Source organism: Onychomys torridus, chromosome 4 (assembly GCF_903995425.1).
Source record: "Onychomys torridus chromosome 4, mOncTor1.1, whole genome shotgun sequence".
NCBI lineage: Eukaryota > Metazoa > Chordata > Mammalia > Rodentia > Cricetidae > Onychomys > Onychomys torridus.
Window position 1 is genome coordinate 37,579,944 of NC_050446.1, and position 16,042 is coordinate 37,595,985.

The following is a 16,042-nucleotide window of genomic DNA, read 5'->3' on the forward strand; positions in this document are numbered from 1 at the left end:
ATCTTAGATATCTCCTACAGGCTCATGCTTTGAACTCTTGTTTCAGAGTTGTTGGTGCTATTTGTCGAGGGATGTAGAACCTTTAGGAGATGTGAGGGGGTAGGATGGGGTCAAGGTGGGTGGAGGGACTGGCTGCCTGAAATAAGGCACTAGGAAGGGGCCTCTGAAGGTTGTAACCAGCTTCCGGTTTCTGCCTCATCTTGATTCCTGGTCTTCCGTGATGTGAATATTCTTTCCACATGCTCCCACCACATGAGAGAGACTCTTCCATGGTTTCCCCACCATGATGGGCTGAAACCTTTGATACTGGCAGCCAGAATAGCTCTGTCTTTCTGTAATCTGATTTCCCAGGAATTGTCATCATAGTGATACAAAAACAACAGTACACAATTTACACTTGAGTTTCATTAAAACACTGAACATTTGTCTAACAGAAGAGTATCATCAGAATTGCATGGGACATATTTGTTACTAAAAAAATTTGTTTATTTGAAATTCAATTTTAACTAGATATTCTATATTTTATGGGTAAACATCTGTTAATCCTATGAAATAAGTGTTCCAGCCCCTGAAATAATGACTAAAGTATGCCCACACTATTCAAATTTAGCAGATTTTAAAATTTTTTTCTGGTTACTTTCTGAAGATTCAATATTGCAGAGGCAGCAAATATTAGGCTCTTTCTAGTAGATTTTTGAAATTAAAATATGTAATCCTCCCAAGCTTTATGTCCAGTGGGCCATCAGTTTGAATTGCCATCTTGGGCTGATGCTCTAGTGAGTATTAAAAGCCAGTTCCAAATGGAAAATACTTAGTTACAGTTAGACCAGTTAGATCACTCCATACCATCACCAAGGCAGGCAAGCTCCCTGTACACACTGGTGGGACTTACCCATCCTGACAGTGACACACACACACAGTAATCATTATAATCATGGGAAAACCCAGAGAAAGCGTAGTGCAGGTAGTTCCACATTGTTACTTATGTCTACAGATAGTGGAATTCTCATTAAAGGAACCCTGATAGTGAAAATAGATACCCAAAATAATGAGTTGGATTTACAAGCTAAAATACAGCCATGCAAAAACAAAGCCAAAACACATACGATGTGTATATGTGAATAAGTAAAGTCTGGAAGGGAAATTATTTACCCGGACAGTTTTGGGGCCAAAGGTGAGAGGGAACAAATATTATTTTATTTTATTTTATTTTTGATAATACTGAGCACTGAACTCAGGGGCTGTATTGACACTAGCAAGTGTTCTACCACTGGGTAGAAGCCTTCATTTTATTTTTTATTTTGAGAGATGCACTTAAAAGTTGCTGAGACTGGCCTTGAATTTGTGACCCTCCTGCCACCGCCTCTAACTGAACTAGGATTACAGACCATTGCCACCAGGTGTGGTTCAGTTTGTTTTTATTTTACAACAGAAATCCTATACATATGAAAACCCATAGGCTCAGAATATTATAGGATAACCTTGATTTCCATTTAATGTTATTCTTGTTAATAAAAGTGATTAATGTACAACTATATACAGTTTAATTCTTATGCCTTCCTAAGACTATAAACATATAAACTCATTTAAAAATGTGAACATACTTAATATGTACAGCATGATAGCAATTATGTTAAAATATGCAAATACATGCAAAGAAAGAGGAAGGAAGATGTATTCTAAAGTGTCAGCGGCGGTCAGCTCCGTCTGAGGGGTTGGTGTATGTGGGATCCTTATTTTTTCTTCCTGCTTTTCCTCAGTTCACTGCCTCCCTACCTTTTATACGAATGTTTCATTAATTTTGTAGCTAGACAAAGAGTAGCTTTGTTTTGTTTTGGTTTTCACACTTCAGTACTGCGTTGTGGGCAACAGAGTATCTAATACAATAGTAACGGCGTTGCCGGCAACAGCGTATCTAATACAGTAGTAACCGCATTGCTGGCAACAGAGTATCTAATACAGTAGTAACCGCATTGCCGGCAACAGAGTATCTAATACAGTAGTAACCGCATTGCCGGCAACAGAGTATCTAATACAGTAGTAACCGCATTGCCGGCAACAGAGTATCTAATACAGTAGTAACCGCATTGCTGGCAACAGAGTATCTAATACAGTAGTAACCGCATTGTCGGCAACAGCGTATCTAATACAGTAGTAACCGCATTGCCGGCAACAGAGTATCTAATACAGTAGTAACCGCATTGCCGGCAACAGAGTATCTAATACAGTAGTAGCCGCATTGCTGGCAACAGAGTATCTAACATGATAGTAACTCGACACACTAGGTAACTTTGAAGAAGCCATTTCCTTGTGACCCAGAGGCCTCACTTAGAGATGCGAAGGGAGAATATAAGTATAGGGATGGGCACAGTGACAACATCTACAGTCCTGCTCACTTGCATGTGACTCATTGCTCTCAATTACAGAAAAAAATGTGGATGGAGTCAACTGACACTAAAGGCATCTCCCTGGATCAGCCTCAGACACAGACCACTGAGCACATCAAGGTCAATGTGCTTAACGCCACACAACTATGCACTGAAAAATGAATTAAAAACTAAAGTTTGTACCATACGTGTATTTTACCACAACATGAAAATATAGCAAAAATACGACCCCTCACCCCAGGCCATTAGAATTCCTCTTCTCCCAAGATCCATCATTGGCTGTTAAATCGTGTAGGTTACCGAGTTCAATTCTTCAATCAAGTAAAGAGAAAATGGTAGAAATTAAATGTATACTATGAAACATGCTGGCATGTCATTAATACAGAATCAGTAATGGGTGTGCCTATATATTAGTAGTATGAAAACAAGTGTAAGAATGATGAACAGTGAGTTCAAGATCCTCACAGAAAGGAAGAGGGAAGACAGAGATGGGGGGTCAGTCAGTGTTCAATTGCACACAAGATGCTTTCTGCTGTAAAATGAGCCAATATGGTGGCATTATTATATTGGGGGAAACTTCTCAGTGGATATGCACTGTCCAATGGATACCCTGTATGCTTAAATGTGTCAACTTAATAAAGCTATAGCCTTTGTAGACCCCCATGCCCATTTTGTTTCTTTATTGGAACCAGAGGTAATGAGTGTGTTAGATGAGGTTTAGATGGCAGCCCAATGACATCATGCTGGTTATGTAGCCTCTGTCCACCACAAGGAAGAATCAGAGAGCTCCTTTCAACCTTAAACATACTTCATTCACCTATATTAACGCAACAGCGGTGGGTCAAACATTGCCTGGCCTTGAGGGACTGTCTTTTCTAGAGTTCCTCTGCTGGCTCCTCTGTTGGACTCTGCCCCACCCTCAGGCTCCGTCCCTTTACAGGGGTGTTTAAAGCTGACGCTGAAGGGCCCTTTGGTGGTCTAGTGGTGAGGAGTTGCTGTACTCTGCCACTACCACAGCCTGGGGTCAGGGCTCAACTGTGACTTTTCCCGGTGGTTGAGGCTCTAGGCTCTAGTTATCTGGGTCTAAGTTCTGTCACATACAACTTGCTTTGCTAATTTGGGATCTGTAGTGACACATGGAGATTAAATGATAAAGTAAGTGTAAAACTCTTAGTCTCTAGGTGGCCATGTATTGTTTTCTACATTATCATGGTTATTGTGGCATGCCATCTCCTGGCCTCCATTTTTACCCTCACAAGGGAAAAGGCTTTGCAATTGCACTGTGCAATTGTTGGTTTCGAAACCAGTTTTATGATTGTCAACTAATCTACTACCTCTTCTAACAAAAGTGATGAATAGATAAAAACCACTGACTGACAGAAAAAAATCTAAACTCATTAGCAAAATTCTGCCTTTCTCTCTCTTTCTCCCTCCCTCCCTCCCTCCCTCCTTCCCTCTCTCCCTACCTACCTACCTACTTCCCTCCTCTGTTCTCTCCTCTAAGTCTCTATAATGCTTTCATCTTACTTTTTAAGGTTAATAATTGATCTACAAATTTGTTAGTGATGTGTGAGACTTCTTGAGGTGGACACTGGTACCTCATTCTTATGGTCATGAACTCTGGCCTGGTTCCTAGGAGATGCTCCAGAGATATTCGATGAATGAACGAATGTGTGACTATGTAGTCAGTGGCATCATTACCCACTGATACACTAGACACTCTAGGTGTTATGCTAATGTTCAAACATTTAGACTGTGTAGTGACATGATCTCCTATCTGAGAAGATCTAGCAGAGGGTCTCACGAGGGCTCTAGTTAAGACCTTGTCTTTCTTTTCTCTAATGTTAATGTCCTGAAGTAGAAGACTTTGGATTCTTTAAGAGAAAAGTCCTATGTGTTAGCTAACAGTGTCTACTGATGGTTGGGCATAGTTGAGATTTACTAGTTAGCATTATTCAGTAGATACTCAGTAATCTGAGGACTTGAGTTTTATTTCCAAATCCTCCCTCTCTAAGGGATGTTTCAGTTAACGAGGAAAGTGTAGGCAGCTGGCTCTCCTCAGACGTTGTTCCCAGATACCGTCAATTAGGGAGAAATAAAAAATCTTCCCCATTACACTTGAATCGAGAGCAATTTATTAACTCCATGGCGATGTCACATAATTGTGAAATTGCCTTTTATCCCAGATGATTTTATTTGCACTAAAATCCCAAGTTTGGAATATCCAATTATAGCATGAGATTGGGAGGACAGGGAATAACTTCTTAGATTAGGTCCTAAAATCAGCTGCAGTGCAGCTAGTGAACCTTCCTGTCTGTGTGGGGATCATCAGAATTCGTGGCCAGTTCCAGCACTGTCACTAACTGTTAAAAATGAAGGTCATTAGGCCTAGTCTTTTTATTTTATAAATGCTGAGGCCAGAGAGATCAAGAGATTTCCACTGAACTGAAACTGTTTTGGTCTTTTCCACCAAGAACATTAGAAAACAAAACAATGATTGAACACTAATGAGTAACAAGGAGGTTCAATCTTTATTTTTCTCTCCCTAGTTTGCCTTACCTTGTCCTCTCTGCTACAGTGAATAGTCAGAGGCAGAAGAGGAGAAAGGAAACGGGGGGGTGACTGATTCCTGACAAATGGAAACTTAAGGACAGGATGTGATTTCCATGAGCCGAGCAAGACACGAGGTTTGTGGCGTGTTACTACTGCTCTTCAGACTTGCTGTTTGATCTAATGTGTGCCCGTGGACAATCATTCAGGGGTTTCCCTGCCTCGGACCAGTGGGAAGGGAGGCTGTGGGACTTCTCCAGCAGGTCTGTCCCAAGACAGATGGCATGCTCTGCTTTCCTCTCTGGTGCCATCTGGGTCCAGGATGGAAGGGGATAGCTTAGGTGGCAGAGCATCCTATCAACAGCCAGGTGCTCTGCTCAGACATCCTCAACCTTCACATGTATTTGTCACATCAAGCTCCAAGTCCCTACTTAGAACATTTGGCCCAATTATTAAGAGAGAGAGAGAGAGAGAGAGAGAGAGAGAGAGAGAGAGAGAGAGAGAGAGAGAGGTGCTTTTATTGTATTTTTATATTCATTTAACAACTTCACTGAGACTTCGCCTAAACAGGAAGATGTGTAAGGCACATTCTCTTCAAAGATCTAGTAGCTGAGGGCTTCTTGTCTATAAGGGAAAGAGTCCTCTGAATGCATAAGAGCCTAATCTGCCTGTGTGCTCATGCTTTAGACACGCTACTCTGTCCTAGTAACCACAGGATGCCAGTTAGGGTGGCCGTAGACAGTGATTGACCTGGAGACGTCTGCTGCAGATGCACTCATCACCTTAGCACAGCACCGTCAGCCTCAGCTCCTGCAATCCCGTCACGAGATTTCCACTCGCGTCCTTCTAGCCAGGTGTCGACATTTTGGAAACATATAGATAGTGTAAAGCCTTGCAAACAACATGAGGTGACTAATAACCTGACTAGATAGTATAATAAAAATACTGATTTAATTGCTTTTATCTCAGTATCTCACTAGGAAGGAAGGACACCTCAAATTAGCCAGTTGGACTTTAAGAGTCTGATAGTATCATAACGTAAATTAAGAGTGAGCATTTAAAAAAGTGTAAATTTTTTTTTTTTTCTTTTTAGCTTGGGTAATCAAATCTTGATTTTAAATGGTGTTTAGGACTGGGATGTAATATACTACGTAGCGCTCAGCCCATTATCTGTCATTATCTTTTGGACCCTGTAATTGGACGAACAAGAAACTATTCATAATAATAAGTTTGTTCCTAATTGTCTGTTTGCTGGAGTCTGGGGTGCACACCGCAGTCATACTGAACTGAAAGGAAACTGCTTACTGAATCCCTTCCATTGTTCGTTCAGAGCCTTACAACAGTGCACAGCAGCCCCCCACACCTGGGCCATCCAGAGCATCCTGCCCAGCTGGCTGAAACAACAGTCATTTTTCCTGAATTCCATGAGTGGGCAACATAAATCTTACTTGCCACCAGACAGAGCCGCCATTGAACCTCGTCCATTCCCTGCAGGCTGCACAGGCAGGGAACTATCCTTATTATATAACTCAGGCAAATAATTTACCTTCTGGAATTTCCATTATATCTCCCCATTGGCTACTCAGTTTATCCCACTGCTGGCTGATTTTTCAATGATTCTTGGGTATTTTTGTTCTTTATTTCACAGCTACCCCACACAGGGTGTTGCTCGGGCCTCCAGCACACAAAGGGCATGTTCTAAGAGTTTTAAATAATGGAAAAGCAACACAGGCCATTATTGGTCTGTTTTCTGTTTTTATTGTCTATAAAACAAGAGATCAGCATTTCCATGCTGTGTGAAGTCTTCAGGGAATCACGTGTGGCTGTCATTATCTTTAGACCAAGCTGCCTCCTGGCTCCCTAATGCAGATGGCATGATGGGTCATCAGAAGGAAAACAGCAATGAGACACCAGTCAGAGTAGGCTGCTGACCTGACTGCTGGGTTGCAGCTCCCTGAAAATGTCCCTTTGAATTTAGTGGCACCCGGATGGCAGAGACCACAGATCATGACAGAACATAAATTCTCCTCATAATGAGATTAGTAGGCAGACAAAATAAATGTCCTGCTGTTACATTAGAGGCAGGCTATAACTGGTGTTTTCCTTGGAAATGATCATTTCTTTTGCAACAGGGGAACCATGTGCAACTAACTTGAATGCAACAGATTCTGTTTCGCCACAGAGTTATTTTTCATCCTCCTCTGTCTTCTTAATGGTGGTTTGGGGGAGGCGTCCAAATGAGCGGTGGGTCTTAAAGACTATTACCAACATGAATTATGGGAGTAGATGTTCATGATCATCAATCGTGTTCCCCAGACTCCCTTCTGCAGGCAAGTTCTGTGCGGCTCCCCCTCCAGCTTCTAAACTACAGCCCGGCTGGGGAGGAGGTGCTGTGACCCCTGGGGTCCTCTCACTTTAGCCTTCGGGATCAAAGGCAGGGTAGATTCACTATTGTGCTGAGGGCATTTAAAATATATCTTTACCACCACTCTGCTACTTAAAAACCGGTGGAAACCAGGATCCCAAACTAAGCAGCCTTAAGAAAATGTCCAGATCAGGTGGACTGAGAAACAGAAGCCTTGAGGGCGGAGCTTGATTGCAAGGGACTTCCTTAGTCTGCAGCAGAAGGCTCTCTCACCTGGAGTACAATATCCCCTTCTCATTAAAAATGCAAGATAACATCTCCTCCTGGATCCTTTCCATAGAATCTGATGCAAGTTCGTGGGCTACACCATTCTGAGTAGTGAGTACATTTAATCAAAACCTTCTGGGAAAAAATTAGAGTATGCCCTCCAAAGTCACCAAGCATGTTAAGAGGCCCTTTCAAAAGGAATGGGAAAATCAGTCTGAATTTAGGAGTATTTGACACTTTTGCATAGAGAGCATGATCTAATGTCTGCATTTTTCTGCAGTCCGGGCTTTTCTGTGAAACTGCCAGTTTTCAAGAGGCCACTTGCTGTTATCTGTGTTCACAGCATTTTGACATCTTGCTTTCCTGAGGTTGTAAAGAGACCACAGCAATCTTAAATTTGCACAGGCACGTTACAGTTTCGTGAAAATCCAATGAAAAACTCCCCTTTCCACACTGGTGCCTCCTTCGAAACATCTGAACTGTAAATACAACTCCATTCTGGGATGGGGGATTGTTTTATGGCTCAGATTACTAACTGTCTTTCTTTTAACTTTGGACTTCTCAAAAGGTTGAGTTCCATCTCTGCTTCAGTCTATGTTTGCGAATATTTAGTCGGTGTCCTCACACTCTTAATGATGTCCCTGTTCTCTCTTAATCCCTTGTCAGAGGAAATGCTGATTTAATGCCAGTAAGGGGACCCCACCTACATTCAGTAGTACTCTCTTCTCGCCTACCTCTTTCACTCCCAACTCTTTTTTTATTGTTCTACCATGTGTGTCCCCCACTTTCTGCTGGCCCTCCATGCTTGTTATCTAAAATTTAAGCAGCAAATGAATGAGCTTTGCCAAGCACTCAGTTTATGTGGTATGTGTTAATGATTATCCACCAGTCCTTCCAAGTGTGAGTCACAGAGTAACCTTAGAGTCTCATGATGCATAAATCTCCTTGAAGGGATTTCTCCAATCCTGTTTGCTTACCTCATATAAGTGAACTTGTTCTTGGGTTACAGCAAAGATCAGTAGCACGTTGTTTTGTACCAGTTTATCAATGAGTTGACCAATTGTTGGATATTCCTAAAATTGATACATAGATTTAAATTACAATCCTTACCACAAAAAGTAAAATTTAAAAACATTAATTTCACAGTTAAGAAAGTCAATATTCACAGGCATGTTATCTGTCATTCTAAGGAAACACTCATTATCAATGTTATTTACTTAGCTCGGGAATTATTCCAAGTCTTATAAGTTCAGGTAAGTCCTAAGAATGGAGACTGGCAGTGTGCTACACCACGCCCTCTCTCTCCTAAGCAGACCCCTTGGAATTTATTTCAAGATTTCTCATGTGTCATATTATCTCCCCCAAGTGGCACTCAGTAGCAGGCAGGATTGTTAGACTAGGGGGTGGGGGTGGGTAGACTGTGATGTATGATGTAGACTGTGAGGTGGCTCCTGTAACTCTTACTGGAATTGGATGAGGCGACATGAAGGTTGAGGAGGGGATGGAATGCTAATGAATAACACACTATATTCCTCTGTCTGATTTGAGACAGGCCCACACCAGTTCTTGAGGTTGGTTTTATTGCCTTTGCAATGTCATAAATTGGTGGTATGGGATCCTACACTCTTTTTTACAGCACAAATGAAAACAATTTGTACTGCTGGTGTGGAAACATTTATTCTCAAGTGATGTGAATAATTTTAAAAACAAAAGAGGTTATTCATTAGCAAATTTACAGATAAATTTACTTTCCAAGTCTAGAAAACATGAAACACATTTGCTTCCCCTGTGATTCCAAAAGTAGATAATGCACACAGAGGACGTGTAGAGAGAGGAGTAATCTGTGGCAGATTAAACTAGGAATATGGTACGACTGCAGTTCATGATGAAGCCTTCTGTTCACTGAGTGGTGCCTTGTTATATTCTCAGGACTCCCAGAGCATTTCTGTCTGAGGCTATCATTAGGAACAAGGTTCAAGTTGAGCAAAAGGTGTTTCTTTTTCTAAATTACTCAGAGGAACTTCCCAGCTATGACTCAGGCTGTGAATGCTTTTTTTTTTTTTTTTGTCATGTTTGGATTTTTTAATATATATTTTTCATTTTATTTATTTATTTATTTATTTATTTATATTTATTTATATCTGTATGAAGGTGCAAGATCCCTTAGAGTTACAGACAGTTATGAGCTGCCATATGGGTACTGGGAATGGAAGCCAGGTCCTCTGGAAGAGCAGCCAGTGCTCTTCACTGCTGAGCCATCTCTCCAGCCCCACATTTGGTTGTTTATTAGTAGAGATATTAGATAATAAAATTTTTCCTTGGTCTGACACATTTAGTGTCCTTTTGCTTTTCATTTACCCAAACTTTAAGCATCCTTTACTCTGAAGCCTAAGGCCCTTCACACGGGATCCTCCTTGCCTCCAGGGTGCACATCTGTCTTTTGCTTCACATGGACCAATATCATACCATACGGCCCACAGAGGATGCTGTTTTATGTTTTAATGAGATCTGTTATTTCAGTGCTCATAATTCTATAGAAAACTCAAGGCCAGAAACAGGTCCTATTTGGTGGTCCCTGGAATCTAGCTTTGCTTTCAAAACTAAAAATAACCAAAAGGACTCAGGGGGATTGAAATGGCCTGTGGCTTTCCATGCTTATGCAGAAATTTACTCAGAATAATGAGCTGAACATTTATTAAATGAGAATCGTATTAGGTAATGGATGTTGTTGAGTCTATGATATTTTTGTTTTCAATAATTCTATTATGGGGTATTTGATAAGTTAATGACAAAATGACCCATTTCCTGGAACCTCATTGCCTAAAAGACAAACTTTGTCAATAATCACTTTGATTCTCACATGAAAAGATTGAGATTAGAGACCATGTATGTGTGGAGAATAATACTGTTCAAAGACATCTAGGTTGAAGTCTAGAATCAGGTCAAAGAATGGCCTAAATTTGTGAACTAGTAGAGTTTGCATAAAATAGCTTTTAATAGATCCCCCCTTTTTTCAATTGACCTTGGAATTCCAGGATTTCCCCCTCTCCTCCTCCTCCTCATCAGCTGAAGGGGCCTTAACTTTTCTGAGCCATGCTTCCTTCCACTGTGTTAAATATGCATAACAGGACTTTCCCAGTTTGATGCTCCTTCCTCCCATCTCACATATTTGTCAGCACACACTGTGATGTAGGCACTGAGCTGTTAGGAAACAACGGTAACAAACCGGCCCAGCTCTGAGGAAAGCACCATGAGAAGGACAGAGTAAGCAAACACATTGCCGTATAGAGATGTGCATGAAGACATCCGTGAATGAAGGTAAGATGAGCAGACTGCTTTGGGACTAGTGGAGGCCAAAGAGGGCTCTCTGGGTCTTAAACATCCACTTAGTTTCTTGAGTACAGGACATCCCATTTACAAGCCTGGTAGTCCCATGGTCTGTTCATGGAAACAGCAGTTAGACACAGAGTCCTGTGGAAGATCAGATGAGACCATGTAGGGCAAAGACCTCTGAAATCTTTACCTCATTTGACAACCATTATGGTTTTCTTTACATTTTAAATGTTACTGGCATTTTTCAACCACAGAAAATAAGCCAAGTGTTACTAAGTATCAACCAAGCAGTACTTATTAGCTGTTCCAAACAGAGGAGCACTGTAGTTGTGGGATAACGATGCTCAAAAAGCCCTCAGTAGTACTGTTGTGACCTGGGCCATTGTGGTTGAGAATAGAAAGCTATCTGTGTTGTTCTTTGTTGGCCTCATGATCTCTCTGAAGCTGGAGAGGTTCTGGCTCACCTGTGACCTAGCTGATTTAAATTCTCAACACATGCCCACTGCCTACCTAGTGGAGGTCACCTGAGCACTCTGTGGAACGTGCAATGCACGAGAGGCAGAAGAGAGCAATTTCTAGCTCCTAAAGTAGAAAATGTACACTGCTTTCACCAAGTGGGTGAGTCATTCCACAGGGTTTCACAGCAGTTGTCATCACTCAGGTCTACCTACTATTTGTGGCTCTGAAGCTGAAGAGCGTGCAGGTTACATACCAAGATAGTTGACATGGAGTATTCATTCCTGTTGTCCAAGTGACAGAGCCCATCATTGGGAATGACAATGCCTGCCAGCTTGCTGTCCATTCCAAAATGAGAATCGGCATCACTCACAAAAACCAGGAGGTGGAGCGAGTCATTGCGCCAGCCAATCTTTTCCTAGAGCGAGAAGGAAGCCATAGGTTGTATGGAGATGGGCAGGCCCAAACTGAGGATTGTGCAGCTTCTAACATTCGGATTCTGAGCGATGTATGGCTAGTCCATTCTAGTCTTTTTATCTGTAGTAAATTTATAGCTTATTGAAGACATGAAATGCATAGCATTTGCCTTTTCCTGGACAACCTTCAAATTTTTTTGCATCACAAAAAATAGTTCCACTACAAGTAGTGTTGGGTTCATCTTGACTTCTAGTTATTGATTTTTATTGTTCCATTTTCAATTCATGGGGGTGGGAGGGCAGGGAATGAGAGGAGGTAGTAGGGAAGGTCACAGTTATTATAATTTCAAGCTAAATGCAATGAAAATTGGTTATCAAGTAAGCCCGTTTCATTAGACTGTCACCCAACATTTAGGCATGCATTTCTAACCATGTCACCTAAGAATTATACACCTAACACAAGTACAAGAACTGCTGATGGAAGATGGCCCCAGGGTCCTGCTGGTGGAGATTGCAGTCTGTGTCTGGGCAGCGATCTCCCAGAACTAACATCAGTCTAGGAAGCCTTTGGACAAAGCTCCTCCTGGCTGTCCTCCTTTATCCTTCCCTTCTGTCCCTCCTGCAACTCCTCACCCTTCTGCCTTCTAGAAGCTCCAGTATTGCCCACGATGGACTAATGTTTAGATAGGGTGACCATCCTCCTCAATATTCCTCAAATAGTCAAGGATGATCTGGTCCTGACAGTGCCACACAGACAATGTGGCTTCTGATCCTGACTTCATTAGTTCAAAACAACAGATTTTATCTTGAGCTAGTAATGAAACTCTGCCTCTCAAAGCCAAGGGCTGGGGATGTAGCTCATTAGTAGAGTTAGTATAGTGATTGCCTAGCATGAACAAGGCCCCACATCATTAAAAAAAGGTTAAATACAATAGTTATGTAATTATGTGTGATGTTTACTGATTTGAACATTTTAAATTTGTTTATTAATGTTCTGCCTTTAATTTTTTCTACTATAATTAATTAAAAAACAACTAATCTGATCTTTGAACCAAAGTTTCCTTATATTAGGATACTTTGATTATTCAAATATCAGACATATAAAACATTCTCCCACTTCAACATGACTAAATTAAATATTTAACAGAAGTTTTATATTTTAAGAAAAGGATCAAATGTAGAAATATGGTGATCAAAGGAAAGAGAATTAGCTAAGCTTCCCAAAGCAGGTTTGTTAATAAGAGATGAAATTTATGTTAGTAGGATGGAGTACCGACCCCAGCCTCCAGTCCCCCACAGCATACCTTACACACAGCAGCCTGCATAATTGCATCAAATCCACCTTCGGGTGTGTCAATATTAGCAGAAATCTTCTGTTTTCTCACAATTTCATTGAATCTCTCAGCATCATCAGTCAATGGCAAAATGTGCTTGAATCCAAATGTAGGTAGACAGAAATAGGGGATACTACTACAAAAGAATACGGAAAAAAATTGTAAATGTGATCCCATGCAGTTAATAGATCTGCTAGACAGAAATCGGGAATACTACTACAAAGGGAACATGAAAAATACTCTAAATGTGATCCCATGCAGTTAGTAGATCTGCTATCCTGGGAGCGTTTCCTTAAAGGATGATTGCTTTTCTAAAGCCCCCCCGCCTGGGGTTTGGCAGGAAATCTTAAGTTAAGCTAGCCGTCTTCCCCATGTTACTTTATTGGCTAACACGTATTCGAAGCCTAGTGTGCATCATACACAGGTTCCAACAGGGACTGCAGATAATCCTGTCATCAGACCTTCATTCCAGGGTGCATAATCATTTCTTTCTATTGCCTACAAACCAAAATCTACCAATAAGTTAAGTTTACCTGATGATAACTGCTTTGTGTTGCTTTGTAATCAGATATCCTGACTTGTTATCAAGCATGAGTCATCTCCTAGCAATGGAGAGAGGAACCTGTCTCCTGTCTCCTCTACTCTCAACCCTGTCTGCCACGGGCCCAGTGTCCACAGCAAAGCTATTGGTTTTTGTCTTGGGGTTTCTATTGCTGTGAGAAAGCACAGTGATCAAGCCACCTGGGAAGGAAAGGGTTTATTTCATCTTACAGCTTATAACCTATCACCCAGGAAGTCAAGGCAGGAACTCAAGGCAGGAGCCTGAGGCAGGAACTGATGCAGAGGCCGTAGGGAAGTGCCACTTACTAACTTGATCGTCATGATTTGCTCAGCCTCCTTCCTTAAAGCACCCAGGACCACCAGCCCAGGGGTGTCACCCCGTACACGGAGCTTGGCCCTCCCATATCAATCATCAAGCAAGAAAATGAACTACAGGGCTTGCCCACAGGTCAGTCTGGTGGAGGCTTTTTCTAACTTGGAGATTTCCTCTTCTGAAATGACTCTAGCTGTGTCAAATTGACATAACCTAGGAAGCAATGCTTCCCCAGTGATACATCTCACAGACCAGGCTGGAACTAAACCTGTGGTTGAAATGCCATGGTAGTGTGAAACTACATCAGAATAAATGGGAAGAGCCGATTGAGGATTCAGTCATATTCATGTTTGGGAGCCAGTTACTAGCTATCCATGAAACTCTGGGAAAGTTAGTCAACGATGTTTAGCTTTGGGCTTTACCTTGAAAACAATGGAGCCAATAATGTAGACCCAAGTTAAATCTTTGGACCATGAGCATTACAGGTAGAAATGAAACTTCTAGAACACTACTTCAGAACTTCTGTTGAAATGCTAAGGGTAGGTTTAGCAATCTGTGTTGTATCAAGCCTTCAGATGCATGCCAAGGTTTGCCAACCATTGGTATAGAAGAGAGAAGATAGCATGGGGGAGCCCCACTAAGCATGTGGTACACTGCCTTAGGCTGCAGGGCGACCACTGGAGATCCCACACAATTCCCTGGCCTCTGCTCTGCAGATCTAACAGTTGGTTTGTCAGTACACCAAGAGCAGGTGCATCTACCAGAGTCAGGCTTCTGTTAGCCACATCCACTACCTGAGGTAGACCTTGATCCTCATTATTTTTAGATTTCGTAATCTTTTAAATTCACCTAATTCACCTACTTGCAAAAGTGAATCCAATTCATTGAGTCAGTGTGTGTGTGTGTGTGTGTGTGTGTGTGTGAGACTTTGTTAGAGATAGGGTCTTACTAAGTAACCCAGGCTGGGTTTGAACTCCCCAAGTGAGCCCATGCATGTTTTGAGCATGTGATCCTCTGGCTTCTGTCTCCTATGTAGCTGAATAGCACAGCGTTTGTATCATTTTTTTTTTTTTTTTTTTTTTTTTTTTTTTTTTTTTTATCCATAGGCTTGAACAGAGAGAAAAAAGAAGTCAATTTCCTCATGCAAATTCCCAGCTGAGGTCAAGCCAGGCAAGGCTCTGCTTCCCTTCAGCACTCACAGCAAACACATAAAGACCTTTTAGTAATCTACTTAGTGCCATCTAGTTTTAGTTTTCATTTCTTTCTTGTTTTTAATTAATGATTTCATTATTTGAAATGCTCTCCATGTCTAATACTGGAATGTTGTCTAGTGTTCCTAAGTGCAACAAGGCTGGGGTGTGATTTGTGTAGAAATAAACTTCCTTCAGACGTTACAGTCCAAAGGTAATACATCAACAATATTGACTAAATCAGATGCCCTTAAACTGAGATACACATAAAATAACGGGGTTTATTGGTCAATTAACTGAAACAAAGGCTCACAGGAATCTAATTCCTTTTGGAACAATTGTAAGACAAATCTTAAAAGGTCTTATTAATTAAAAATTAGGAGCCAGATATTAGGGTGAAAACCGAGAGATCAGAGAAGCAGAAAGAAGCCAGCCATTCTTACAGCTAGGAAATCCTCAGCCCAAGAGAGAGCTACTTCCTGTATACTCACGCTTATATCCTTTCTGTTCTGTCATCTCACGTCCTCCCTCTGCCCAGCTACATCACTTTCCTCCCTCTGCCCAGCTCTATCACTTCCTGTTTATCTCGTACAGACCTCCAGACCTCTGTGGTTAACTAGTGCTCGGAATTAAAGGCGTGTGCCACCACACCTGGCTCTGTTCCCAATGTGGCCTTGAATTCACAGAGATCCAGATGAACCTCTGCCTCCGGAATGCTAGGATTAAAGGTGTGTGCTACCATTGCCTGACTTCTATGTTTAATATAGTGGCTGGCTTTTCCCGCTGATCTCTAGATAAGCTTTATTGGGGTATACAAATAAAATATCACCACAAACAATATTTAATAGATTGTAGGTCAGTCAGTACCAT

General features: G+C 41.5%; 1 protein-coding gene across 4 annotated transcripts in view; it reads right to left on the reverse strand.

The window, feature by feature from the left end:
* Itgb6 (integrin subunit beta 6) overlaps positions 1-16,042 on the reverse strand; it is a 78,410-nt gene that overhangs the window by 45,411 nt on the left and 16,957 nt on the right. For all 4 annotated transcript variants that reach the window (XM_036185734.1, XM_036185735.1, XM_036185732.1 and 1 more), the window contains 3 exons: positions 13,079-13,244; positions 11,615-11,776; positions 8,547-8,642 (listed from right to left, as the gene is read on the reverse strand). In XM_036185734.1, coding sequence (XP_036041627.1) covers positions 8,547-8,642; positions 11,615-11,776; positions 13,079-13,244 — 424 coding nt within the window. The remainder of the gene's footprint in view (positions 1-8,546; positions 8,643-11,614; positions 11,777-13,078; positions 13,245-16,042) is intronic.